This window comes from Myxocyprinus asiaticus, chromosome 8 (assembly GCF_019703515.2).
Source record: "Myxocyprinus asiaticus isolate MX2 ecotype Aquarium Trade chromosome 8, UBuf_Myxa_2, whole genome shotgun sequence".
Lineage (NCBI taxonomy): Eukaryota > Metazoa > Chordata > Actinopteri > Cypriniformes > Catostomidae > Myxocyprinus > Myxocyprinus asiaticus.
Genome location: NC_059351.1, coordinates 49,155,584 through 49,182,719, shown reverse-complemented (window position 1 = coordinate 49,182,719; position 27,136 = coordinate 49,155,584). Strand labels below are relative to the sequence as shown.

General features: G+C 37.2%; 1 protein-coding gene across 10 annotated transcripts in view; it reads right to left on the bottom strand.

Moving 5' to 3' along the window:
• Positions 1-27,136, bottom strand: part of LOC127445024 (nuclear factor 1 X-type-like) — a 131,660-nt gene that overhangs the window by 66,303 nt on the left and 38,221 nt on the right. For 9 of the 10 annotated variants that reach the window (XR_007897914.1, XR_007897915.1, XM_051704747.1 and 6 more), the window contains one exon: positions 14,613-15,144. Coding sequence is in view for 8 of the 10 variants with exons in the window: in XM_051704747.1 (XP_051560707.1) it covers positions 14,613-15,144 (532 nt within the window). In the remaining 2 variants the exon portion in view is untranslated. Of the gene's footprint in view, positions 1-14,612; positions 15,145-15,706; positions 16,415-27,136 lie in introns of those variants that run through there. The other variant, XM_051704746.1, reaches the window with a different exon arrangement.

Here is a 27,136-nt window from a genome sequence, read left to right as displayed (position 1 = left end):
GCTGTACGTTATGCATAATTTAATCTCACTTAAACTGACTGATCTCAGTTCAGGACACTCTGGGCTGTCAATAAAGGGTTAAACTTTTGATGCACTGAGTCACGTGACAAAACAACATGGTGCCGATCTCAGTGGAATTCATCTTTGGGAGAAACGGCAACAAAACAACATCTGGTAAGAAACCTTATTATGTTTTTACACTGAAAACTGTTCGAGTCATAACATCTTTTTTTTTAATTGCTCTGGCACCAGCTTGGACTTTGTAAATGTCAGTTTAGTTTGTCCCTTTGTGATGAGGCATGAGTGCCACCTTAAACCAGAGGTTCCAGTCTTGTGGCTGCTGAAAGGGACAACTTCTAGACATTTATCACATTGCGCAAAGGGTCATTTTTTTCCACCTGCGTCTATGACGTGTGAAAATGACTCCCATACAGCAGACTTGTCTGATGTGGGCTTCTTAGCACTAAACTGACCATTTTCCAGTCCAAGTTGAACATCCTTCAATGACAGCGTATCCACGCTTTGCTCTGTCATCCTTAGTTTGCTCTGTCACTCACCGACCACCTGCCTGCTCTGAGGACTGTATTATGCACGTGCTGTATGCACGGATGAGTGCAAATGTAATGTATGAAGCAGAAAGCACTCGTTCGTGCGTGCAGTACATGCATAATACAGTCCTCAGAGCATGCTATGCAGGTGGTCGATAAGAATGAGTAAAGCGCGGATATGCTGTTGTCAAAGGATGTCGGGAGCGGGCTATTGTCAGACCACCCACTCCTCTCCAAAGTACACCAGAGTTACCGACTGCTACCGTCTTTAATTCAGAAATTTAATCCCGTGCCACAAAAAATCTGAACGGGTCACAATGACCACTGAGGTGGACTATAGGGCTATTTTTCCTAAGAAATCCTATTTTCTCTGTGCATTATTTCAATGAGAATTAAAGGAATATTCCGGGTTCAATACAAGTTAAGCTCAATCGACAGCATTTATGGCATAATGGGGGGGGGGGGGTTATTTTTCCCCTTTTTCTCCCAATTTGGAATGCCCAATTCCCAATGTGCTTTTTTTTTAGTCCTCGTGGTCGTGTAGTGATTCGCCTCAGTCCAGGTGGTGGAGGATGAATCCCAGTTGCCTCCACGTCTGAGACAGTCAATCCGCGCATCTTATCATGTGGCTTGTTGAGCGCGCTGCCACGGAGACAACACGCCATCCACCGCGGCAACCATGCTCAACTCACCATGCGCCCCACCGAGAACGAACCACGTTACAGTGATAGGAGGAGGTTACCCCATGTGACTCTACCCTCCCTAGCAACCGGGCCAATTTGGTTGCTTAGGAGACCTGGCTGGAGTCACTCAGCACGCCCTGGGATTCGAACTAGCGAACTCCAGTGGTGGTAGCCAGCGTATTTTACCACTGAGCTACGCAGGTCCCCCGTCCCACCTTTTCTTAAAAAAAGGAAAAAGTTGATGTTACAGTGAGACACTTAAAATGGAAGTGAATGTGGCCAGTTTTTGGAGGGTTTAAAGGCAGAAATGTGAAGCTTATAACTTTGTAAAGCACTTACATTAATTCTTCTGTTAAAACTCATGTATTATTTGAGCTGTAAAGTTGTTTAAATCGTAGTTTTTACAGTCATTTTAGGGTTTGTTGACATTACATTGTCATATAACTTTACTATTGCTATAACTTTACACAGAAAAGGTTAGTAAGTGATTTTATGACACTAAAGTCATGTTTACATGCATATTGTTTATGTCTTGTGGCTATAATTTTAAAACTGAGCTTAACTTGTATTGAAACTGGAATATTCCTTTAATAGATTTATCCAAAAGCAAAAAATCTGCTTTCAAAGGCTTTATATGGAGTTTGGATGAAATATGGTGCATTTCGTTCTGAAATGCTGTTCAGAGACCAGTGCAGATAGACAGTACACTGGAGGTTAAGTCAGTCACTAAATAGGGAGCAAGGGAGCATCATATATCTTTCCTATGCAGCCAAGTGCATTCACTCCTAACATCTGGTCAAAAGATCAGTTTCAGGCTGCAGATGATGTTCGGACTACTCAACATGTTTGGATATGAGTTAATGGTAATCAGTACATAGATTAAAAATGTATAATGCTACATTTTATTTTAACATGGTCGGCAGTGATTGGACAATAATTCTAATTTCTGATTGGTAAAATACTTCAGTACTGGCAATCACTTGTTTGTTTGACAGTGCAAAAAGAGAACACTGAGATTTTGTTGCCAAAGCAGAAAAAAACATTGTAACAAATAAGTCAAATCAAGTCAAATAATTTGTATTTGTGCTTTTCCCAATACACATTGTTCCAAGAAGCTTTACAGAAAATCACCTGTAATGTCTGTAACATGAATAAAACATGAAAAACAATCTAAAAAAAAAAAAAAAACAGGAATAACCAACACCTACAAAAATAAACAAACAATTTGATTAAAAAAAATATGACTTTCTATAGCTTGGTATTATTTAAAATTTCACAACTTAGTCCCGCTGTCCCCATATGAAGACATCGATAATTAGGAAAACTATTTACATTAAAAATATATTTTTTGCATGTTTATTAGGGACTACTAGTTACAAATCAAAAAGGGAAATGGAAAATGCACACAGCAGTCAAGCTCGGGTCTCTGGAGGACAAAAAGAGGCTGTCAAATGCAAAAATGAAAGTGTAAAGTAAAACATATAAGCTGCATACTAGTGAGTTAAAGTATAAAGGGCATATGTTTAATAATATCTGTGATATTTGTCTTCTGTTTGCGTGGAGAACTACGCCATGACAATGCAAAAAGAGCCAGCCAGAACAGTTGTGTGTATTCTGCAAATAAGCCTGACACATGTTCTCCGCCAGATGTGAAATGTTCTGTGTGTGTGATGTAAATAAAATCATGCCTAAACATTGCATCGCATCTTAAGCCAAATGCTGACACAGAAATATTGTAAAAAATGTCATGCATGTGCACTGTAACAGTGTATGTGTACATATTTGGCTATAGTGAGGTATCTAAATCCAACAAAACCCTGCTTTGGGGACATTAGGGGATATCCTAAATTGTAAAAATCGCCTTTTCTTTATTCTAAAAATGTAAAAGGTTTTTTTTTCGGGGCAAGGTTATGGTGTGATTCAGGTGTAGTCTAAAGTAATTATAATTAGCTTGATATAAAACAAATAGAAATCTATGCTATGTACCCTTTAAAATGTATATGTGTGTGTGTGATAACACCAAGTAGTGCAGATGGTATAGGTTAAATATAACTATAAATATCACTATATTCTCTCTCACCCACACACACAATTTTACAAAACAAATAAGCAAGATTCACAGAAGGTTTGTATAATTTAATGAATAATTTCAGAGGGTCCGGGCCAATGTGAATATTTGGCTTACAGCAGATCAAGCGGATTTTCAAATTTGTTTGCGGTTACAGAAGAACCAAACCAAATCCTTGAACTGTGCCATACAAAATCACAATCTTTGTTTGCACAACGCGTGTGTGTGTGTGTATGTGTGTGAGTAAATATCCCAGTCCCTGCGAGATAGGTTGCAAAAGGAGAAAGATTACAAAAGTGAAATAAAAAATTGCCAGTGAAATGTTTCTGAGCTCTGAAGAAATCCAGAGTGCTCGTGTGAATGTACATAAGGTGGCCGTTAGTTTGGCTTCGAGATGAACGTGACCTACAGAAGGATATTTTATTCATAGCCGCAAGGTTTCTAATGTGACAGAAAGATTGAAAATCATATGCATGTGGCTGAATATTCATGTGAGACGAATGGTGCGGTTCAAAATAGAGTACTGTAAAGTCGCTTATTATGGACGCTTTCTCTCTCTCTCCCCCTCTCTCACGTGTAGGAGGTAGCTTCGGGCAACTAGCCATGCTATATAAATATGTGCAATGCTGAAATCCTTCCTCTCTATATTTATAAATGTATATCGCTCTCTCCTTCTGATGCAGAACTTAAGTTCGTACCCTTCATAACCCATCCGTGACAACCGATCTCTATCGCGACACCTGGCCACCGATTCCATATGAACCGCTGTTCCCTTAAAGAACCTTGAATGGTGCCCAAGCAAGGTAATGTTGGGATATTTGGTTGTCATGACACCAACCTAAATCAGAGCCAATCACACTATTGGCAATGAGCTGTGGAGGGGGAGCATGTGTTTGTGTGGGACCGCTGTCATATTGCCACAGTGATTTGTCAGAGTACTTTCTATTACAGACTTCATGGTGAAAATCAGCAATTTATAAATAAATTAACAACAAAAGAAAATTATATATACAGTATATATATATATATATACACATATATATATATATACATATATATACATATATATATATATATATATACACACACACACACACATATATATATATATATATATATATATATATACATACACACATACACACATACACACACACACACACACACACACACACACACACACACACACACACACACACACACACACACACATATAAACGTAGACTTGCATTTCCACAAGAAATACCAGTGCTTGCAAGGCAGGAATTAAATACTGTTAAAGTTTTAGGTAAGCTTAGGCCACGTCTACACTAATGCATTTTGTTTGAAAACACATTTATTTTGCTACATTGGCAGCCAAAAGTTTGGAATAATGTACAGATTTTGCTGTTTCGGAAGGAAATTGGTACTTTAATTTACCAAAGTGGCATTCAACTGATCACAAAATATAGTCAGGACATTACTGATGTAAAAACAGCACCATCACTATTTGAAAAAAGTCTTTTTTGATCAAATCTAGACAGCAGCCATCACTCCAACACCTTATCCTTGAGTAATCATGCTAAATTGATAATTTGGTTCTAGAAAATCACTTGCCATTATATCAAACACAGCTGAAAGCTATTTGGTTCGTTAAATAAAGCTTAACATTGTCTTTGAGTTTGTTTTTGAGTTGCCACAGTATGCAATAGACTGGCATGTCTTAAGGTCAATATTAGGTCAAAAATGGCAATAAAGAAACAGCTTTCCCTAGAAACTCATCAGTCAATCATTGTTTTGAGGAATGAAGGTTATACAATGCATGAAACTGCCAAAAAACTGAAGATTTCATACAAAGGTGTACACTACAGTCTTCAAAGACAAAGGACAACTGGCTCTAACAAGGACAGAAAGAGATGTGGAAGACCAGATGTACAACTAAACAAGAGGATAAGTACATCAGAGTCTCTAGTTTGAGAAATAGACGCCTCACATGTCCTCAGCTGACAGCTTCATTGAATTCTACCCGCTCAACACCAGTTTCATGTACAACAGTAAAGAGAAGACTCAGGGGTGCAGGCCTTATGGGAAGAATTGCAAAGAAAAAGCCACTTTTGAAACAGAAAAACAAACAGAAAAGGTTCGAGTGGGCAAAGAAACACAGACATTGGACAACAGATAACTGGAAAAGAGTGTTGTGGATCTTAACCCCATTGAGCTTTTGTGGGATCAGCTAGACTGTAAGGTGCGTGAGAAGTGCCCGACAAGACAGCCGCATCTATGGCAAGTGCTACAGGAAGTGTGGGGTGAAATGTCACCTGAGTATCTGGACAAACTGACAGCTAGAATAACAAGGATCTGCAAAGCTGTCATTGCTGCACATGGAGGATTTTTTGATGAGAACTCTTTGAAGTAGTTTAAGAAGTTCTGAACATTTTTTTCAAACTGTAATAGTAATTTTTCATGTTATTAATGTCCTGACTATATATTGTGATCAGTTGAATGCCACTTTGGTGAATAAAAGTACCAATTTCATTCCATAAGAGCAAAATCTGTACATTATTCCAAACTTTTGGCCACCAGTGTATGTGTAAGACTCCCTCATCCACTCGGTGTTTTCCTCCACTGAAAACGGAGTGTTTCAAAAACGCTCTTTAACTGCATACAGTAATTCTGAAAACGAAACAAAGCGAGTTTGTATGTTAAAGGAATGTTCTTTGTTCAATACAAATTTAAAATACACACTATTTCAAAAGTATATCAACAAAACGTAAACATATGTGTTTGATTTTATTGTGATGAAATCGCTTACTATCCATATCAGTGTAAAGTTATATCTAATATTACAACTTCATTGTCATGACAACGTAACACCCTAAAATTATACTGAACAGAGATTTTACCACATTAAAATCATGTTTACATGCATAATGCTTATGTCTTGTGGCTATACTTTTGAAACGGTGTGTTTTTTAATGTTTACATTTTGGCACAATTCACTTCCATTGTAAGTGCCTCACTGGAACCACGATTTTTGCTTTTTTATTTTATTTTATTTTTATTAAGTGATGAGTCTAAATTATTTTTCTTTGGTAATCAACATTAAGCCACAAATTCTGTTGATTGAGCATAAAGGAACATTTCAATAAAAAAATGATAATTTTCTCATTATTACACTTCCTTGTGCTTGATGCATGCGCACGCATCAAGTGCAGCAAAGAGTAGTCATGCTTCTCTCATGAACGCACCAAGTAGATTTTTAGTGAAGGGGGAGTTACATTCTGGTGTCTCACCCAAAACCGATCGCTTCAGAAGACATGGATTCAATCACTCCTGTGGATTACCTTTATGCAGCCTTTATGTCCTTTTTGGAGCTTGAAAGTTTTGGACCCCATTGACTTACATTGTATGGATATAAACACATCAAATATCCTAATTCTAATGAAACTGACCTCTGACCTCTAACACACACATACAAGAGCAGTTGTCTGGACTCAGCATCATCAGTATCCTCAACACACCCCCATATACCATGACAACCACAAATCTGAACACCAGAGAGACCAACAGGTGCTGACAGCCTAAATACACTCTCGCAGACACATAGATTTCAACACACATAAGAGCTCTCAAATGTACGCCTGCACATGTACTTATGCAAATACACACTAATTCATCTATGGGAACACTCCAACACATTCAACACATAACATGTGCACAAACAAAACACCTTCTGTATGTTGATGCATATGGATAAGGCTCGTAGTGATCTAATGCAAACACACACACTTTATATTAGCCTATTAACATACTAATCATGTGCGATCCCACCATCAGTTCATCCGGTGACATACAGGGGCCCTCTGTCTTGGTGCAAACACACACACATACACACTTTATTTTTCACACTCCCTCTTTCTCTCGTTTATCCTGTTATCTCTGTAAACAAACGACAGACTACCCTCTGCTCCAAATGGGGGGGGGGGTAGATTCGTCTTTCATTGTCTTAAGAGTGGGAAGATGCTCCTGCCTGATGAATGGGGCTTTCTGGAACTGAGAGCCATGAAGCTTCACACACTCTCGTTTACAGCCCTATTTATCATACTCTTATTATGAAACACACATACACACACGCAGCTTTTCTTCCCTGTGTTACCCCATCCCCCTGGTTCCTTGCCGTTTTCTCTCCGGTTTCATCCCTTGCTCTCAGCGTTCTTTCCCAGGTGTCCTAGATCTGTGTCCAAATGCTATCTGCTATCCAGGCCTATTCCCTTACAAACAAGCGCATGCCAGAATTGATTCGCTGTGTTTCTGTTGTGTTTTCCCTGTATAGGAGCTCCAGTCCAGACAAAATAAAAAAATTAAAAAACAACACTTTCTCTCTTTCACATGGTGTAAATAACACCAAGAAGTATTTATTTATGACGGCCTGGCCTTTCACCGAGGATGACGCGCCGAGGGATTTGTGTCCCTTCATGCATCTGCAGGAAGATGAAAAGTGTGGAGTCAACATCAGTGAGGGTCCAATAGAAATACACCTTTAGGAAACGTCTCAGACTATTCAGAAATAACTGTATCTGGAAGGAAAATTTGGAAAGTTTTTGAGTTGAGTTGGGAAGTGAAAACCTGTTATATAACCCTCTTATTTAAAAAGGTTATTTATTCATAATGTTTGGTTCTGATAACGGCTTTTGAATGAAACATTCTACTAAAATACTCTGACATACAGCATTTCCTGCATTGCTGTTCAGTGTTGGGGCTGCGGTGTTACTGTATCAACAGCACCACGGCACTGGGTAGCTCAGTGAGTACTGACGCTGACTATCACCCCTGGAGTCGCGAGATCGAATCCAGGGTGTGCTGAGTGACTCCAGCCAGGTCTCCTAAGCAACCAAATTGGCCCTGTTGCTAGGGAGGGTAGAGTCACATGGGGTAACCTCCTCGTGGTCATGATTAGTGGTTCTCACTCTCAGTGGAGCGTGTGGTAAGTTGTGCATGGATCGCGGAGAGTAGCATGAGCCTCCACATGCTGGGAGTCTCCGCGGTGTCATGCACAGTGTCACGTGATAAGATGTGTGGACTGACGGTCTCAGAAGCGGAGGCAACTGAAACTTGTCCTCCGCCACCCGGATTGAGGTGAGTAACCGCGCCACCACGAGGACCTACTAAGTAGTGGGAATTGGGCATTCCAAATTGGGAGAAAAGGGGATAAAATAAAATACAAATAAAACAAAATAAATGACTCTTATGAGCCGGTTCGTTTAGTGAATAATTTAGGAAACAGCTCAGATTATTTGGAAAGATCTGCATTCTGAAAATTTGTCAAAAAGTAGTGAATGGAATTGTGAACCTATTTTTATTCAGAAACTGTTAATATATTAGTTATTAAAGTCATTTATTTTTATGACGTTCAGCACCACGGCAAAAATACAGCACAACCAGTGTAGTCCGATTCGCAGACAAAACCACTGTAGTTCGATTCTGTGAGAAAAATTCTGAAAATTTGTAAAAGTTAATAAGAGGTGCTAGGAATTGCACACCTTTTTCTTATTCAGAAACAGTTCAGTCGTAAAAATAAATCCTTCAAAAAAAATACTTATATTATTTTCATGACGTAAAGCACAATGGCAAAAGAAATGAGTGAATATACAGTATAGTGCTACCAGTCTAGTCTGATTCGCAAACAAATGACTCTAATGAGCCAGTTCTTTTAATGACTTCGTCAAAAAGACTCACAAATCAGTCACGGTTTGATTTGTTCGAATGACTCGCTGATTCACTTAATCAGTCAAAGTGATTCAGATTAAATAGAATGAAATTAAATGCTATAAATTAAATAATATTATATGAATAAAAAAATAAGATAACATCTGATTCACTGAACAGCAATTCAGCAAGAACAGAAAACTATTATCATGTTTTGTGCGCCTTTAAACGAGTGTAATTACTGACTCAAAAAAAAAAAAAAAGTTCACATTCGATTTGTTGTAAGTTGAAACAAATGGTGCATATATACTTTATATTACCCAAAAACAATTATTGGTGGAGGGACTTTCTAATAAATACTAACAGAATACTAAAATAACTGTTAACAGAATCATTAAATTCTCATTCCAATAAAAGAAAAAGAATAAAAAGAGAAAATGTCTGCACTAAATAAAGATGCCAAACAAACTACTTTTTTAGAAAGTAGAAAAGTCGATTAAGAACAAAACAAGCAAACAAATAATCCCTCCCTGCACACACACGCACATGGAAATGTGCTAAACAGAAATCTAATTGTATAAAAAAAAATACTGATAAAACTGCTGAGCTGAAAATACGAGGACATACTGTATCAAGACGACAGGGGTGACGCTGGGGTTGAGCCCCCCAAGAGAGCCGGAGAGAATGGGTGAAAGGAGAGGGAGACAGAGGGAAAGAAAGGATCAGAGGGAGAGTGGTTGGCAGCGACGACGTTCTGGCACCTTCTACATAGAGCTCACCATACAGGGTGCCAAAAAAATGGCAGACGAGGCTGCCCCCGTTCCCTCGTTCTTTCCCCGTCTCCCTCGCTCTCGCCCCTTGGCTATCTTGATGATCCCTTTCTCCTCTTTCTAAAGAGATTTTATCTAATGAGCTCCATGAGAATTCAATCTAACAGCACTAATGCACAACTTCCACTCGTATATGTTGGTTATGGCTCAGCTTTCTGTGTGAGCGGCTCTTTCGCAGTGTTTACGCGCGCGTGTGTGTGTGTGTGTGTGTAGTGAGTAGGCCTGTGGTGCTACTGAGCTCTGCATTGTGTTCTCTGAGTCGTAACCAGAGTCGTTGTGAGTGGGCAACGTTACTTTCCTTCTTTCTCTCCAAACGAATAGATACACTTCTTCTTTTAGAGTATATATGGTTTCGGGCTAATGTAACTGAAGAAATCGTGCAATATTTTTCAGCCTTTTTATGAGATTCATTATATGTTCTGATAATTATATATTTATTTTGAAATGTCATGAAAGTTATTCTATTTTCAATCATTTTACCACAGCTTGAACTGATTCAGGGAAAATGTTATGAAAACAAGAAAGTACCACAAAATTACGATAATGACAGGCCATTTAGGAAATTTAACGGCCAAATGAAACAATGCATTAAAACAATGATATTGACAATTTTGCTTATTTTAATATCGCCGGCAAAAGCATGGCAAGTATATCGTGAATATTTGACAATTCCCCCAGCCCTATTGGAAACAGATTTCAGGCTTGGCAATAATTCAAATAACTACAGAAAGACCCGAGAAGAAAAAACCTTCACCTCTCTCTCTATGTTATTCTCACTTATTGTTCATGCTTCAAACTCTATTGTGATTCCAAAAAACTTGATTTGTATCCTCTCTCTCTCTTTCACATACTTCAATGCAGGTGCTCCTGTAGCAGAGCTGATATTGGTTTGTTTGTGTTAACATATTTTACTTTTACAATCCTTCCTTTGTGCTTTTAAAACACCCATGAAAGCCTGCAGTCAGTTGAGTGCTGAGAAAGTAAAAACCCGACACTTCAGTTTAAGACACAGAGTAACGCAGATGTACGAACGATACTTAACCTTACTTGCTTTGACCAATCACATTGTAATAAATCAAACAAAGACTTCATTATCATAAAAAGAATCAAAAAATGCCAAAAAGCTTAAATTAAAACGAGCACAGCAATTGCCTATTCAACTGAATGCTCTCTTAAATATAGAAGAATTGTCAGATGATGGAAAAATTATGTGAGGATATTCTTTCAAATTAAAAAAATTCTCGTACAGTTTTCAAAGAAGCAGAGCGACCAGTGCCATGTGACATTTGACTAACAGAGGTGGATTTTCCTTCCATTTCAATACTCCAGGACCATCAGAGGCAGCCAGGAAGAGACATTGACAGAGACAAAGAACGAGAAAGGAGGCACTTGGAAACAGAAAGATTGAGGAGAGATAGAGAGATGCGTTATGTACACTGGCTCGGAGTGAATGACGACTGCTGAAATAATCTGTTTAACAGCAAACATTTTGTATCCAAACAAAACAGTCCAACAATGCATCAGGCAGAGTGAGAGAAATCCCTACTGCACACTTTTGTGAGTCTGTGTTAGTTTCAGAAACAGGTCAAGCTCTAAAGTTACAGAAAATTAACAATCTTATTAACATTGTCTTTTAACACTTTTAAATAATAATAATAATAATAATAATAATAAATAACAACACTTTTTATTAATAATAATAATAATTATTATTATTATTATTATTATTATTATTACTACTATCATCATTATTATATTATTATTACTACTGTTATTACTGCATTAAATATAATTAGAAAAATATATTAGCAAAACATTATCATCAAGATATATTATTAAAAATATATAAATATAAAAATCATATAATTTTTAAATATTATTAAAATAATAATAATAATAATAATTATTATTATTATTATTATTATTATAAAGTTTTGTATTGATTAAAAAAAATATTTAATTCTTAAAAAACATTACATTTATTCCACTAAATAATTGTGTAATAACAAAATTAATAAACAATAATAATAAATACGCTGAAATTCACAAAAAAATGTTATGCCGATTTTTTCCCCTCTATATTTAACAGGCATTTCATACTTGCCATGGAATTAAAAGAGTAGCAGTTAAATGCATAATATGGCAGAAACACATTTTTCACACCTCTTCAACAGTTAAATATCAAATTTCCTGTGTGGAGTGTTTTAGCAGGGAAAAGTAAAAAATATGTCCTCATAATAATGATATATTAGCAGCGGTAAAAGTTCTAACAATACAACCATGACACGACCATATAAAATTAATATACTCTTAACCCCGAACTCACACCATTTCCCTTCATTAAGACGACTTTCTCCATAATCTGCACAGCTAATGGAAATACAGTACATTTACATTTAACTCCAATACATCTGGACTACTACTTCCAGTCTTGGAATTCCCAAAAACAAAGTAAAAGTAAGTTGCTTTGGCAAAAGCATCTACTAAGGAACAAAAAAACTGTCCAGTATACCCATTCACTGCAGAAACAAGAGGAATTCATAAAATATAACTAACTTGACATGACTTTTAAAGTAAACACACACACATCTTCCTGCACCAAAGGCGTCACAATTGTGTCAATTAGAGCAATTACTGCAGCGACTGTGGCTGTCCTTCTATCTCCTCTCTCTTGAGGTTGAGGAATACTGCCTTTAAGACCGTAACAATGAAGTGAAGGCCACGTTTAATGATTATAAACAAAGAATTATGCTGTGACTACACAATCACAAGGACAAAATAAACACAAAGCAAACAACTAAATTAAGTAAACAGATGTACCATCGTATTCAAGACGTTAAGAATGCAAAGACATTTTTGGCGCACACACACACACACACACACACACACACAAAAATGGTTTGCATGATTTAAATTAAGAATACAATTTAAATACAAAGTATAAATACCCATAATGCCCCTAACCAGGGAAGTGCATAGGGACCATGTGCATCTGGGGTTGAGAAAGGCCCCCTGAGCTCTGGCACAGGATGCCACGGAACCTGCCCAGCAGGGTGCCAGCCTCTGCTGAGGCTCTTTGGAGCCCGATAAAAGCAGTAGTGCACACTGGAATTAGCCTGATAAGATAAGACAGCATCACAGCAGCACACATTCTGAACGGGTAGCATGATGGCCAACCCTGCTGGGCACGGCACGCACCAATGTGTACACTGACCGAAAGAGTCGAAAGACTTTGTACCAGTTGGATCAGAGCTCTGCAACGGTGGTTATAAATAAGAAACAAAGAAAGACAGACAGACAGACAGACAGACAGACAGAGAAAGAAAGAAAGAAAGAAAAGAAAGAAAGATTTCTAAACACAGTATTATGGAGCTGCTGCCCTGAGTGTGTTTGGCCAGTCAGACCTTTTCTACTACATGGGGTGTGTGTGTGTGTGTGTGTGTGTCAGAGAGAGTGTTAGCTGTGTCAGAAACAGTGTTTGGCATGTATGAGACCGTGCTAGTAACATAGCCCCAAATACACACACACACACACACACACACCAAAATGATACGGCTCTAAAACACACTGCCAGTGAGAGAACAGGATGACACTAAGAGATGAAACAGGCCAACCACTCCAACATTCTCTCACTGAAACATATGATTTATCAATGCAGCAAAAGAAAGTGACAAAACATACATACAAATTGATAAAAAAGACATACACAGATTCATGAAACGCTATGAACAATGGCAGAAATTCTTCAATTTCATGAAGGTCTTTTTTTTCCTTCACATTTCAAATGGGCTTTTCAATGAATTTCCATGACCTTTTCAGTCATTCATTAGTACATTCATAAATAATGAGTAATAGTATTCTTAAATTGATTTTATAGAAATTGCTGGGGAGGATTTCCAATTGTATGCCAGATGCTAATCTTTGGAATTAATAGATTTAAACTACGGCTGCACAATAATGACAAAAAGCATATTTGTCGATTACTTTCCTTGATATACTAATAAATTTCAATTAATATAATTTACATTAAAATACTTAGTTTTTGTGTTTTATATGCACGCCATACTGTTTATGTAGACTACACATCCAAAACAAGCTGAGAACTGTGATCTTTAATAACTTAAGTGCCTAAATTATCACATTGGCCCTTTCAGCAGCACAAAAAACAAAACTATTATTTCAATTTCAAATAAAATGAGAAACAGACATGTCTGTGATTGGTTATAAAGCTCAAGCACTGCAAAAAAAAAAAACATGTTGTAAATACACATTTTTTAAATGCACTTTTTTTTTTTTTTTAAAGAGTATTTATTAGTGAACAGTAGCAGCTGTAATTGTAATCTCAATTATTTATTAGATTAAATGTGCTGCCCTAATTTAAACGATTATATTTGTGTAAAAGTGACAAATGATAAAAGACAAAAAAAGACCTGTTATTTAAATATGATACAATGGAAGATTTGGCTTTTGGATCCCCGTGCACAGCATAACCACATAAAATGTACATTCGCTATTGACTTAAAGTTTTACTACACTTCCATGACTTTTCCGGGCCTGGAAATCACGACTTTAACATAACCAGGTTTCAAATTGGATGACCATGGGAACCTTGTTCAAGTGTAATTTTGGCGTTGGCCACAGAACATAGAAGCTCACAGCCAGTGTTTATATGTGTACGGGAAGTGGTCGTGATTATGGGGGTGTCAACTTACTCTGAATTCTAACCCCTCTGAAAGAAACACGTTCAGTGAGCTTGAGTGCAGGAAAGAGAGAGCTAAAAAGAGTGTATTGCACAAACCTGGCGTATGGATGAAGTAGGCCAGGTACAGGTCCAGCTCTTTGACGGACACTCCGATGTGGTGTGGCTGCACGCACAGGGTGTGGTTCGAGCACTGCGGTGACTTGACCAGTCTCTCTCCGTCCGTGCTCTCCAGAGGACTTCCCTTGAATAGAATCACCATCACCAGGTCCAGGCGCCAGACCTTGTCCGCCTGCCGCAGGCAGTCGATGCGACGGATCTTGCCCTTCTGGTCAGGGTTGGACAGCACACAGCACGGTGGCTTCTTTCCCGTGATGGTGAGCACGAAGTCTTCGCGGAACTCCGGACGGATGTCCTTGCGTAGTTTGGCCAGCAGCCGTGACGCCCACTTCTGTTTGATCTCGGGCTTCTCGCCCAGGAGTTCGTCTTTGACGGCGCGCTCCTCATCCTTGGACATGCGCTTCTCGTGCTTTTTGAAGTACTTGCGCTTGCGGGCCTGCAGGTTGAACCAGGTGTAGGAGAACGCCCGCACGTGCGGGAGTAGAGCCTCGATGAAGGGATGGAATTCATCCTGGTGAGGTGGAGAGAGAGGGAACAAAGGAGAAGAGAGGAAGGAAGGGGAGAAGACATTAGTATCGCGGAGCATGAGTGAACTGAGAGCTCGGTTGGCTTGGTTATGCTCTGCGACGGAAGGTGGGTGGAATGCAAGTGAGTGTGTGTGTGCATATCACAAATACACTCACATGAACAAAAACAAATGAAGCATCAAACAGAAATACTGCATCCTGCAATATTAATTTAGAACAATTTCCTCACAATATATATACAGTAATAAAACTATGGACATGCCATTAAAAAAAACATGATAAATTCTATAAACAAACTTTTAAAAATGCTATATCGTAACCTCTAACCTCTTTGCTTCTCTCTTTAAACTGACATTCAAAGTCATTTTAAGAGACTAATCAAATTACACTTCAAAACAGACAAGTTTTAAAGAACAGATGTAAAGAGACCAAACTGCACAACCAATCCCTTTTACTTTCGGAGCAGACACAGAAACAGCATGCCACAGACAAATGCACAAGACATGCAGCAAAATACACAACAGCAAAATAAATGTCAGTAATTACCATATTGTACTTTCATCCTAAACCCTGCAGGTTGACGCAAGAAGTCAAAAACAAAAAGTGAAACGTCCTCTTCGAACTCAGCTTGATACTACATGCCCTGATTAAAACTTTAACATTTTTGCAAATAAAATGGCAATGGCAAAGAACTGAAAAGGACAAATTTTATAAAGGTAAAATTCTGTAAAAATATCCAATTGACTTGAAAGATAAAGAGAAATTCAGGAAAAGCAAAAGCAAGAGAGAAATATTTAATACACAAAGCAGAGAGAGGAAAATGGGGAGAAAAAAATTTAGAGAAAAAAAAAATGGGGATTTTGCCAGAAAATTACGTGTGACAACACAAAAGCGAGAAGTGAAATCGCTCGTAATCAAAAAGTATTGTACTCACTGTTAGAGACAAAATGTACACAAATAAATACACAGATACCGCAACAAAGAGAAAAAATGTTTGGCAAAGCGCTAAGTGGTGTTTGTTCAGATATGCGTGCTCTGCATTCGACTCACAGAGAGCGAGACAGACAGAGAATGGAAGACAGACAGAGAGAAATAGAGAGAGGGGGGTAGAGAGGAGCGAATTGAAAGCAAAAAAAAAAAGAAGAGGACCGAATCAATGTTGGAAGAGCGCGTACGACCACTGGCAAACCCGAAAGAAGCTTCTTTTTTCCCCCTTTTTCTCTCCAGCTCTATCTCTCTCTTCCTCTCCACGCTCTTTTCCTATCCATTGCCTCAAAGTGTGCCAGCGCGAAGCTGAGCCCACCTATTTGGCAACGGGTGCCCGATCGCTCAGCCAATACGCACGCTTGAAGGGCTATATGGGAGGGAGGCTGGTAGGGATATATTGGGAGGGTGAAAGAGATGGAGCGAGAGTAAGAAGGGGGGAGGGGGGTAGATAAGTGTAGGGTTCGGTCAATGGGTTGCCGCCTTACTTTGCCAGATTAACAAGTTCCTATCTTGTGCAACTGCAACGTCCAGAGCACATTAATTTTACATGTGCCAATCAGCAGTACCGCCCGTATTCCATTCCCACCCCAATTTACCTCCATTTTCCCCCACTTCTCCTCAAACTCAGATGCACACCCGTTTTTACCATTTTCACCAATGCACTTGCCATCAATTCCATCAAGTAAGCGTACATGCAGTGTCCCCGTTTGCCCCGTCCCCTCCCTCCATTGAGTGTTGTGTGAACACGAGGGCCAGAACACCCAGCAGACGCTACAGACCAGCAGCTGCCTTTAGATTCAGCACACAAACAAAGAGCAAGAAACATATATATTCCACAGCAAGAACAAAATTCTGTCTTATTCCTTTCTAACTTTATCTAATTAGAGCATCAACGTCTGAAATTCATTCGTTTTTAATCTTTAAATTTTTTGTCTTTCTGAGCCCTCAGAGACCCAGCATGGCAAAACTGTAATGTTTGTTTAAAGCAATTAAATAATATTCTTTTTTTTTCTTTTTTTTATTAAAAACACAGTAACAATAAACTGTTGAAGGAATATTCCGGGTTCAATACAAGTTAAGCTCAGTCGACAGCATTTGTTACATAATGTTTATTACCACAAAATGATTTTGCCTCTTCCCTCCTTTTCTTAAAAAAAAAAAGCAAAAATCAAGGTAAAAGTAAGGTACTTACAATGGAAGTGAATAGGGCCAATATTTGGAGGGTTTAAAGGCAGAAATGTGAAGATTATAATTTTAATATCTTATTTCAGCTAAGTTGTTTGTCATTTTTAGTGTCTTTTTAGAGTTTACTGTGTTACATCGTCATGGCTGGATATAACTTTACACAAAAAAATGTTAGTAAGTGATTTTCTCATACAAAAATCATGTTAACACACGAATATTGTTTAAGTCTTGTGACTGTACTTTTGAGATTGGCCCCATTCACTTCCATTGAAAGTGCCTCACTGTAACCCAGAATTTTGCTTTGCTTAAGAAAAGTAGGGACAAGTTGAAATTAATTTTTGCCAATTTTTTAATTATCAACATTATGCCACAAATGCTGTCGACTGAGCTTAACTTGTATTGAACTATGAATATTCATTTAAAAAGATTTTCCTATTATATTTTTTATTCCAGTACGTTTTCAACTTGCAATAATAGCTGGAAATTTCACAGCTGTGTAGTACATCCAAATATTTGATTTCAAAAACAGGCTTTTTCTGGAGAACAAAGGCACACTGTGATTTGTTTATCGTTTCAACCTATTCTAAATGATGTGTCCAAGTCATTTTGCACATTTCAACAACAGCTAGATAACTTTACCTTGGGGCAATATTCAAATAAGTAGAATTTGCAACAACAAAGTACATCACAGAAAACCAAATCTTTACATTTGCAAGGCACATGTCGATGAATAACGAATGTGAGACAATACCAGTTCAGTGACAGATTCTGTCCAGAAACTCTCTCATACTGACCCCGGGCCATCGGGTCATCCTTATTGTTGAGCTCTGCATGGGACACGAAACATTAAATGATTAAATCTGGCACCAAACTACAGTATTAATAACACTGCTATACAGAGTTATCTTTAGAGTTCCTGTCAGTATCCATATTACATTTTAAAGGAATTCAAAGATCCGTCACTATCCCTGTTCTCAATGATCCGTTATGATCAATGCACAGAGCCAGGGCATTTGCTAGCTTGAGCAGATGCATCAAAAGATTGAGTCTGGGTTAATCCCTGCAATGAGTTTACGCAACATATGCCACACTCATAGAGCGACGCGGCACCTTAGGGTGATTAGCAGGCCTACCCAAGACTACCGGCCGAAGTAGACTTAACCCCAATGCAAGTTTCAAGACTTTTCTCTCAAAAAAAATAACTCTTTTGGTGTAACTTGATTCAATTTTGGACAGTGGTTCCACACGCTTGAAATTAGTTTTCTGAACTTGAAATTACTGTGTGATCTCAAATCAAATATATTCTGCAGATGGAAACTATCTGAATTAAGTAAACGCATCAAAATTAGACATGTCAACGTAACTCAAATGAATATCTTTTATTTCTTTATATATACTGGCTAGTGATAATGCATATTAGCATGTTCAATACATGTCGATGGGAAGCATTACAGAGTGCAGCTTGGTAGCAATATTATGGTTAACAGCAATTCCTCAAATTAAAGTATGTGCCACACATACCTGTCCTTATCCCAAGCTCAAGCTCCACTCTTCACCATGGTAACCTCCAAAAATTCCAACAGAAAGCTCTTCTAAATCTCAACATATACACTAACAAGAATCCTCTATAAATTCATCTTGCAAAAATACACATAAGATAACACTTACTTTTAACATTACCTCTTCCTATCGTATGGAGTCCCATGCAAAGCATGCTGGGATCTAGAAATCCCCAGCCCAGTTTCATCAATGTTACAATATCACCACAAAAAGTATTCATGTAGTCCCAACTCAAATGGATTAAATATACTTCTATTTCACCCATTTAAATGGATATAATGCAATGAAAACAAGTTGTGAAAAAAATATTCTAAAACTGTGTTGTTTTAGTTCATTTTGATTGTATCTAAAAAATAATAATAACAGTAATAATAACTGTAATTAAGCAAATTGAACAAGCATCAAAAAACGTTTTTCTTTTTCTTTTTAAGGGCACCACTAAAACCAGGTTTTCCTAACAAATTAAAAGTAAAATGGCCATCAGGTTGTGTTATTTTGTTTGTAAATGTTCCATTGGCATGAAAATTCCGAATTAGAATCCAAATTAAAAGAAAGTTCTTAAATGATCAGAGTCAAGCTGTTATTTAAAGGTCTACTCAATTTATATCAGTCCACTGTGTACTGAATCAATCTGCATGATGTCTTGGAATTTAATATTGCCTATTTTTTTCTAGGCATCGTCTGAATCATTCTGGATGTTGTTAGGGTTTGCATCTGATTTGTTTTTTCAGACTGCACAGATTTCATGCCTGGCTCGCTTATTTCCATGAAAAAATGTCCATATTTCCAAACAAAGAGTTTGAAAGTGTCTGCATTTAATGACCTGAGATATCGAGAGGGGAACAAGGCCTCAGTAACAAGCGGAAAATCGAAAATAACACAATTTTGCATGAAGCAGATTTTATCCCATGCAGTAAGAACAGTAAGTGTTATTGTCATGAGATTAAATTAGTATGCAAGACATAATCAGCATTTAAAACGCCGTTTGCTCATGTTCACCCGGAGCCTGCTGGATTTATTTTTTTGCCTTCTGAGCCAAAGTCTGTGTATGTCATTCAGACTCTTTACACCGCAACCTATCTTATCTTTGTATGACACTCTCCTCTCTAAACAGTGACCTTTGTTTTATGCATGAAAAAGGGAAAGAGAGGGCTAGAGGAAGATAAAAGTTTGAGTGAGAAAGACAGAAAAGCTCTGCTGTCTCGCTCTGCTGCATACTGCTTTTGTTTTTTGTTTTTGTGTCTGTATAGCAGGGCCTAGGCTACTTCTACAGAAAGAGAGAAAAAGGCTGAGGCTGTGAAAAGAAAACTCGGCAACACACTCTCATACACACACTCCATTTCCAGAACCATGCTTAATTTTTCATTGTTTAAGACCTGTGTTTTCAACTAAAATAACCAATCCAGACCAAATAATTTATGTTTGTTTGTTGTGTCTGTGGAGCTAATCAAATGTCTAACATCTAAGTGGTCTTTCGGTATTGTGTGTCTTTTTTAAAAGGTTTTAATATGTCTGGTTGACCTTTAATTGATGGCAACAACCTTTAAGAACTCTCTAGTTTGTGGCTCACCTCACTGACTAACCTAAGAAAATAGGCTAAATTATGACTCAAAATGACCACTTTTCATTTTCAAACGTAAACACAGAGAAATTTAATTTCTGGACGAGGTTTGAAGAGAATAACAACAAAACAAAACGGTTGTAAAACTATAGCCTACATTTGACCGTCAGTGTGTTCTTCAAAGATGATTTGTTTTTTCATTCTTCCCATTTCCATTTTCTTTTTTAATATACATATATATATATATATATATATATATATATATATATATATATATATATATATATATATATATATACATATACATATATATATATATATATATATATATATATATATATATATATATATATATATATATATATATTAAATATACCAGATTTCATTCAATAAAGTCTACAACGTCTAAAGTCCAGCGCGAACCATTAACGGTTTTTATGTATTTAAAATCGCATTCGCGGGAAGCGCGAGCTCCATTTTGGCGCGAAACAGGAAGAAAAGGCTGCAGATGGAGCAGGCACGCGCTGCTGATGCGCGAGAGCTGACGTTTCTGACATGCACGCTGTTATTTGGGAGGAAAATCGTTCAAAAATGATAGACACTTTTATGAACTTTACAAAACCAGCAAAAAAGCAGCTCTCCAACCTATACAGAAGGTCAAACCTAAAGGATGTTTAACACTTTGCCATAGAACACTACAGAACCTCTTCATTATTGTTCTCAAATTTAAGATTTAAATGTAGCCTCATTTGTTTTAACGGACTTGAATGTACAGAAATCGAAAATACTAACAAAGAAAATAAAAGACATCCGAGAATTGTGAGCCAGTCGAATAACGCACTATTTGTGCATTCATATAAACATGCATGATGAAATGAGTTATTTAACACGATTTCATTTTATTACATCATATTTACATTCCTGTTGCGTATTTTGAAAGCAGTTGTAGGCTAAATGCAGAAATTAGGTATACAGTATTTTATCTAAATGTGTTAATCTGAAACGTCACTTAATATCACAGATTGGCTTGAAATCTATTTTGGGGGCGTTAAAAAAAACAAAAAACACACAGCAACAATAAAAATAAAAACAAAATTTTGCAAAGTAATATTTTGGACCACACGTGTTCTTACAGAATATCCCGATGTTAACATTAGACTAATCTATGTTCTAATAATAATAATAATAATAATAATAATATGTCGAGTAGGCTAATCAGAAGATTTCAAACGAAGTCACATTTAATCATCTTTCTTTTACATTTATAAGGAAAAATCATTCAAAAATAATTTGACAAAGTTTTCAGAGATGTCGCAAGTCTGCAGGCCTGCTCATGATGACAATGAATCTCTGACAAACTGAGAGAAATGCAGATGACAGTTTTCGGAACAGGTGTGCTACACCAAGTTGTAATTAAAATAAATAGCACAGCATAAAAACAGAGCTTTGCTAAGAAAATTGGCACAATAAAAGTGTTTCTTCATCGGGCCTACACACCACACACGCAAGCAAGTCGCTCGTGCCATTGTTTTTTTTTTTTTTTTTTTTTTTTTTTACCAAAACAGTTGAAGATCAAATAAAAAAATAAATAAAAAATAAAATAAAAAATAAAAAAATAATAAAAATAAAAATACCAAGTAGCCTAGGCTATAGAGACAGCTTAGAAAATAAATAAAACGTTCACTTTTTTGGGAGTTTTTAATTTGTGTGCAATTTCTTCACTTTATAAACTGAAATGTTTCCATCTTAAATGAAAATCTGGGAGTAATTTAAACGAGTTCAAAACTGCGGTATCTCAGTGCATAGAAACATGGTCCAGTGACAGGGTCATCAAAGGTCTCCCAAATGGTTTGATCGGTCATAATTTAGTGTTTATGTTACTGTGTAAGTAGTCTAAATACTTTGCCGTTTGTAGCCTATGTACAGTTTGATTTTTATTATGCTAATGTAATTATTTACATTATGTGATATGTATGGCCACTATTATGTCCAGTTACCGTTTGCTCTTCCATTCTGTCAATCACGTGCACGTGCTATTTAAAGACGCATTATTCATGATTTGATTGAACAGATAAGCCTGTTTCCGTCCGCGGGAGCATGTGTCGCTGATCTGAGAGCTGAACTCTGTTTTTCTCTCGGCGTGCGGTGAGATCAGTCAGCTGAATGAAGAAGTGTAAACTGGGGAAAATGCGGAGAGGAGCACGGCGTGACACCACAGCGCTACGCAGCGACTAACCGACAGCCCCAGCACCTAATGTTGATACTGTGTCTGCGTGTGTACCTACTTAGCCATAGAGTGGGGTCAAATATGTCCCCAAAAGGCAACTAAATCTGGAAAAACATCTGTTTGGGGACATTTTGGGACATATTCATTTGGAGGGAAAAAAGACTGATTGATAAATAAATTATATATATATATTCTTTAAATGCAACAAGCTATGCATGAACACTAAAATGCTATAAGACCAGGGGCATAGATTCCAGGGGGGATGGGGGGGAGGTAACCCCCCCAATAATCAAAACAAGCAAGAACAATCATACACCAAAGCGCAGACAAGGACATCACTGTGTTAGCTCAAAGACGACGCACCAGGGTAAGCTAACCTTCCATCTAGCTTATAGATTCTCTCTGACCAATCAGTGATCTGCAGGGTTTTGACGTCACATTTAGTATCGGCTCGGCTTGCTTGGAACCTCGACCGAGGTGGTACTAAAAAAAGTACCAGGTACCAGGTACTATCCACAGTGGAAAACCCCCAAAAAGCGAGCAGAGTCGAGTTGAGCCATACCGTACCGTGCAGTGGAAAAGCCCCATTATAGAGTGGTTTGCTATTTAGTCTTTTTAAGCCTTAATGTTTGTTACATTCACGTCAACATGAAATGCTTTTTGAACTCATTTCACTTAATCTGATGAATTTACAAGCGAAACAGAGAAAAAAAAAAAAAAAGTAGGACAGGACTTTATTTTATCCATCATGAATTGATTGAATCATCCGACGCTACACACTCTCAAGGCAAAATCGTAAGTATTCATATGACGAAATTTGGCTAATTCATATGATATCATGCTGTAACAACCATGTAAACATAAAGAGTAACAAACATGTAAACAACTTACACCTGTTTACATGTTTTTTTTTTCTCTATCTTAATTCTACTACTCACCCTGAGAGGGCGCTAGAGAGCAGTACTCTCAGGTATAAGACAGGTGTGGGTAGTAGAAGAACTCAGTTTTTGTAATGGAGAAAGTAAGCATGGCTTATCGCTCCAAACACTGAACTGCTGTCCTGATTGGGAAAGCTTGCATTTAAAACATACATAATTCCCTTCCCTAAAAATCAGATTTATAGCCGATGCTTATGCGAGGTCGAGGCAGTGTTTATAATGCGACTGCACTCGTATGAATTCGTATGACTTTCACTACAGCCAATGATGTGGCTGGACATCGTTTCCATCTAATACGCAACAATTACTTGCTTCTGTCACACACAACAGCTTCCTATGTTTACACACTCTACTGATCTGTTAGGTTTAGATAAGGGGTTTGAGTAAGGGCATAATATTAATAAGTATGTCCTTAACGCCTCGTGCGTGAAACTTGCACTTCCGTGTTGGACATTTGCACTTGAAGAAATCGTACAAATTTTACGAACGAACTCGTACGAAATCATACGAAATAGCCAACTCGTAAACTATGTAAACATCATAAAAATCATGAGACTAGGTTGTCCGACAATGTGTGTGGTTATGTAAATGCATTAAACGGATTTCCTTTATTGGCGTAAGGTTAAGCGGTGAAAGAATGAACCGATGGACACAGGTAGATATTTTCCCATTTAAGCGGGGTCACACATACCCTCGCACAGTGAAATTCCACAGGTGAAATACAGTCATATCAATTGGAATCCACAAGTTTGTGAATTTCGCGCTATGGACTTCCGGTGACAAAGAATTTCCCCCCGCGGATTTCGCGTGGAGTTCAAGTTTGGTGAACTCTGACAGGCGAATTTGCAGCGTTGACCAATAGGATGTTGCTTGGTTTTGTGGTGACCTCTGTGTGGGCGGTGCTTCATACACAGCTTCAGTGAATATTCACAATGGACAAGGACATCATTTTAGTGAGTTTATTTTTAACTTACTCTCACAGAGTATAAGTGCAGCATTAAAAAGAGGCTGCTAGGCAGTTATTTTTTGCTTATTTCAAATGCTTAACATCCTTCTTTGCCCACAGAATTTCGCCATGCAAAGGTATGTGTGAATGCACATTTACGCTGATTTTGCATTGCATGAAAACACCTTAACTGGCATTCTTACCGGCTTAGTAAACCCCAATGCTCAAAGTAATTAATTGTATTGAGTAGGAAAAAAATGTAATCATTCAGATGAGTTCAAATAAATTAATCTTGATGAGTATTTAGAGCTTTTTCTTCTGTCCTCACGAAACTGACACCTTTTAAGTAACCTGAACTGTTTTATTGTTTTGAGTTTAATGAACTTACATTTTATTTTGTTTGGTAAACTCAAATTGTGCAGGGGATTTCTTGTTCCCAGCATGCTTTGCATGGGACTTGATAGGGAAAGTAAATGTAAAAATTAAGTGTTATTTTATGTGTTTTTGCAACATGAATGCAAAGGGGAAAACTTGTATTCATGTTTGATGAATGTTTGAGTCTAATGTTTTGTTATGATGCCATTTAGAAGAGTTTCTGTTATGTTGGAGTTTTGGGGTTACCTTTATAGTGAAAAGTGGAGCTTGAGCTTAGGTTGAGGACCGATACCAAGTGTGTATGCTTTATCCATTATTAAGCAAGTCACTAGTCAGACTTAACTTGGGTGGATAAAGTGATGGAAATAACTAATTTGTGTTGCAAAAAAAAAAAAGAAAAAAGAAAATCTGGTGGTTTACTCAAAATTTACAGTTAAGTGCCATCAAAATGTAGGAGTAAGCTTATTTTTCAAGTTAAGGGCAATTAGCATGCATAAGTAGTACAAAATCAAAACCTAGCAGTTCCACTTAAATTTGGAATTTATTAACTTATTAATGTAACTGATTACCTCAAATGTTTTAGGTTCTGATAACCTATTCGGGTTTACAGTGCAATGTGTGACGTGCATGGATTGATGTCAAAAACAAAGAATAACAATTATTTCAAATGTCATGTAAACTTTTTAAATAAGCTGATTTTTGATAGTTATTGGCGTATTGGTGTGCATGTAAATGTGCTCAATGAGCCCTTTTACTTACAAACCTATACGCTGACTACTCCCAATAATCAGCTTTTTTTTTTTAAATCAGACAAAGCAAAAAATCTGCGTTTACATGACATGCATTATTCTCCGCTTTTGATGTCAAACCCAGAGGCATGTGCACAACACGTGTGAACATTAGATAAGCCACTAAGAATGCCAATTAAGGTGTTTACATGCAACGTGAAATCAGCGTAATGGGCAAAAATGTATCTGTGTTGATTGGTTTATTCTTACGCCGTTTATGACCTTACACCAAATAAAGTAACGCCATTTAATGCATTTACATGACCATGTTGTCAGCTTATTAAGCATAATCAGCAGGGTTGGGAGGGTTACTTTTGAAACGTATTCCACTACAGATTACAGAATACATACTGTAAAATGTAATTTGTAATGTATTCTGTTAGATTACTCAAGGTCAGTAACGTATTCTGTTAGATTACTCAAGGTCAGTAACGTAATCTAAATACTTTGGATTACTTCTTCAGCACTGGTAGATTTTTTCACTTGTTTTGACTATAAAAACTCTGCCAGTACAGTAAGACAAAATACACGTTAAAAATACATTCTCTGAAAAACCTAAATATCTTATGCAGTGTTGTTTCTAAAACAATATAAATCAAATTGATCTTGTTTTAATGATTTTTAGATATTTTTACAGGAAAACAATACAAAAATTATTATCAAGAAAGCGATTTTTGCCCTAATATCAAAGGTCTTACTAGAAAAAAAGAAATTATGATCTAACGTGAATTTTCTTCATAATAAAATATGATCGTGCCTGGTAACATGTGCATGTAAAATGGCTAGAAATAGCATTTTAGCTTAGCGTAAAGCTGACAATTTACACAAGGTTTAGTTCTATTTCTTCTGCTCTAAACTTACTTCAAACTTACTTCTCTGTCTGCTCGTATGAATGTAACACATCATAAGAAAGTGTTTCACCGCTGTTCAAATGCACTTTGGATCACATCATTTATATGTATAAATGTTTTCCACCTGAAAGGACTAAATATTAAATGAAACAAATGACACTAAAATGCAAAGTAATCTCTTCAGTAATCAAAATACTTGTAACTGTATTCTAATTACCAATGATTTAAATTGTAACTGTAGTGGAATACAGTTACTTATATTTTGTATTTTAAATACGTAATCCTGTTACATGTATTTCGTTACTCCCCAGCCCTGATAATCGGTGTAAGGATGTAAACATGCTCTCTGATATCATATATAAACCTTTAAAGACCACATCTACTGCATGTTCCGAGATTGATAACAGATAGTATATGCTCCTGTTTAAGCCATCAATCCGTGTTGTTTTTAACGTCATTTAAAAAAATTGAGATTAATAAGAGAATTCCTGTTAAAGAACTTCACTACCCATAATCCTCCTGAAGGATCCACCAATCAGAGAATCACACCAAACAAAG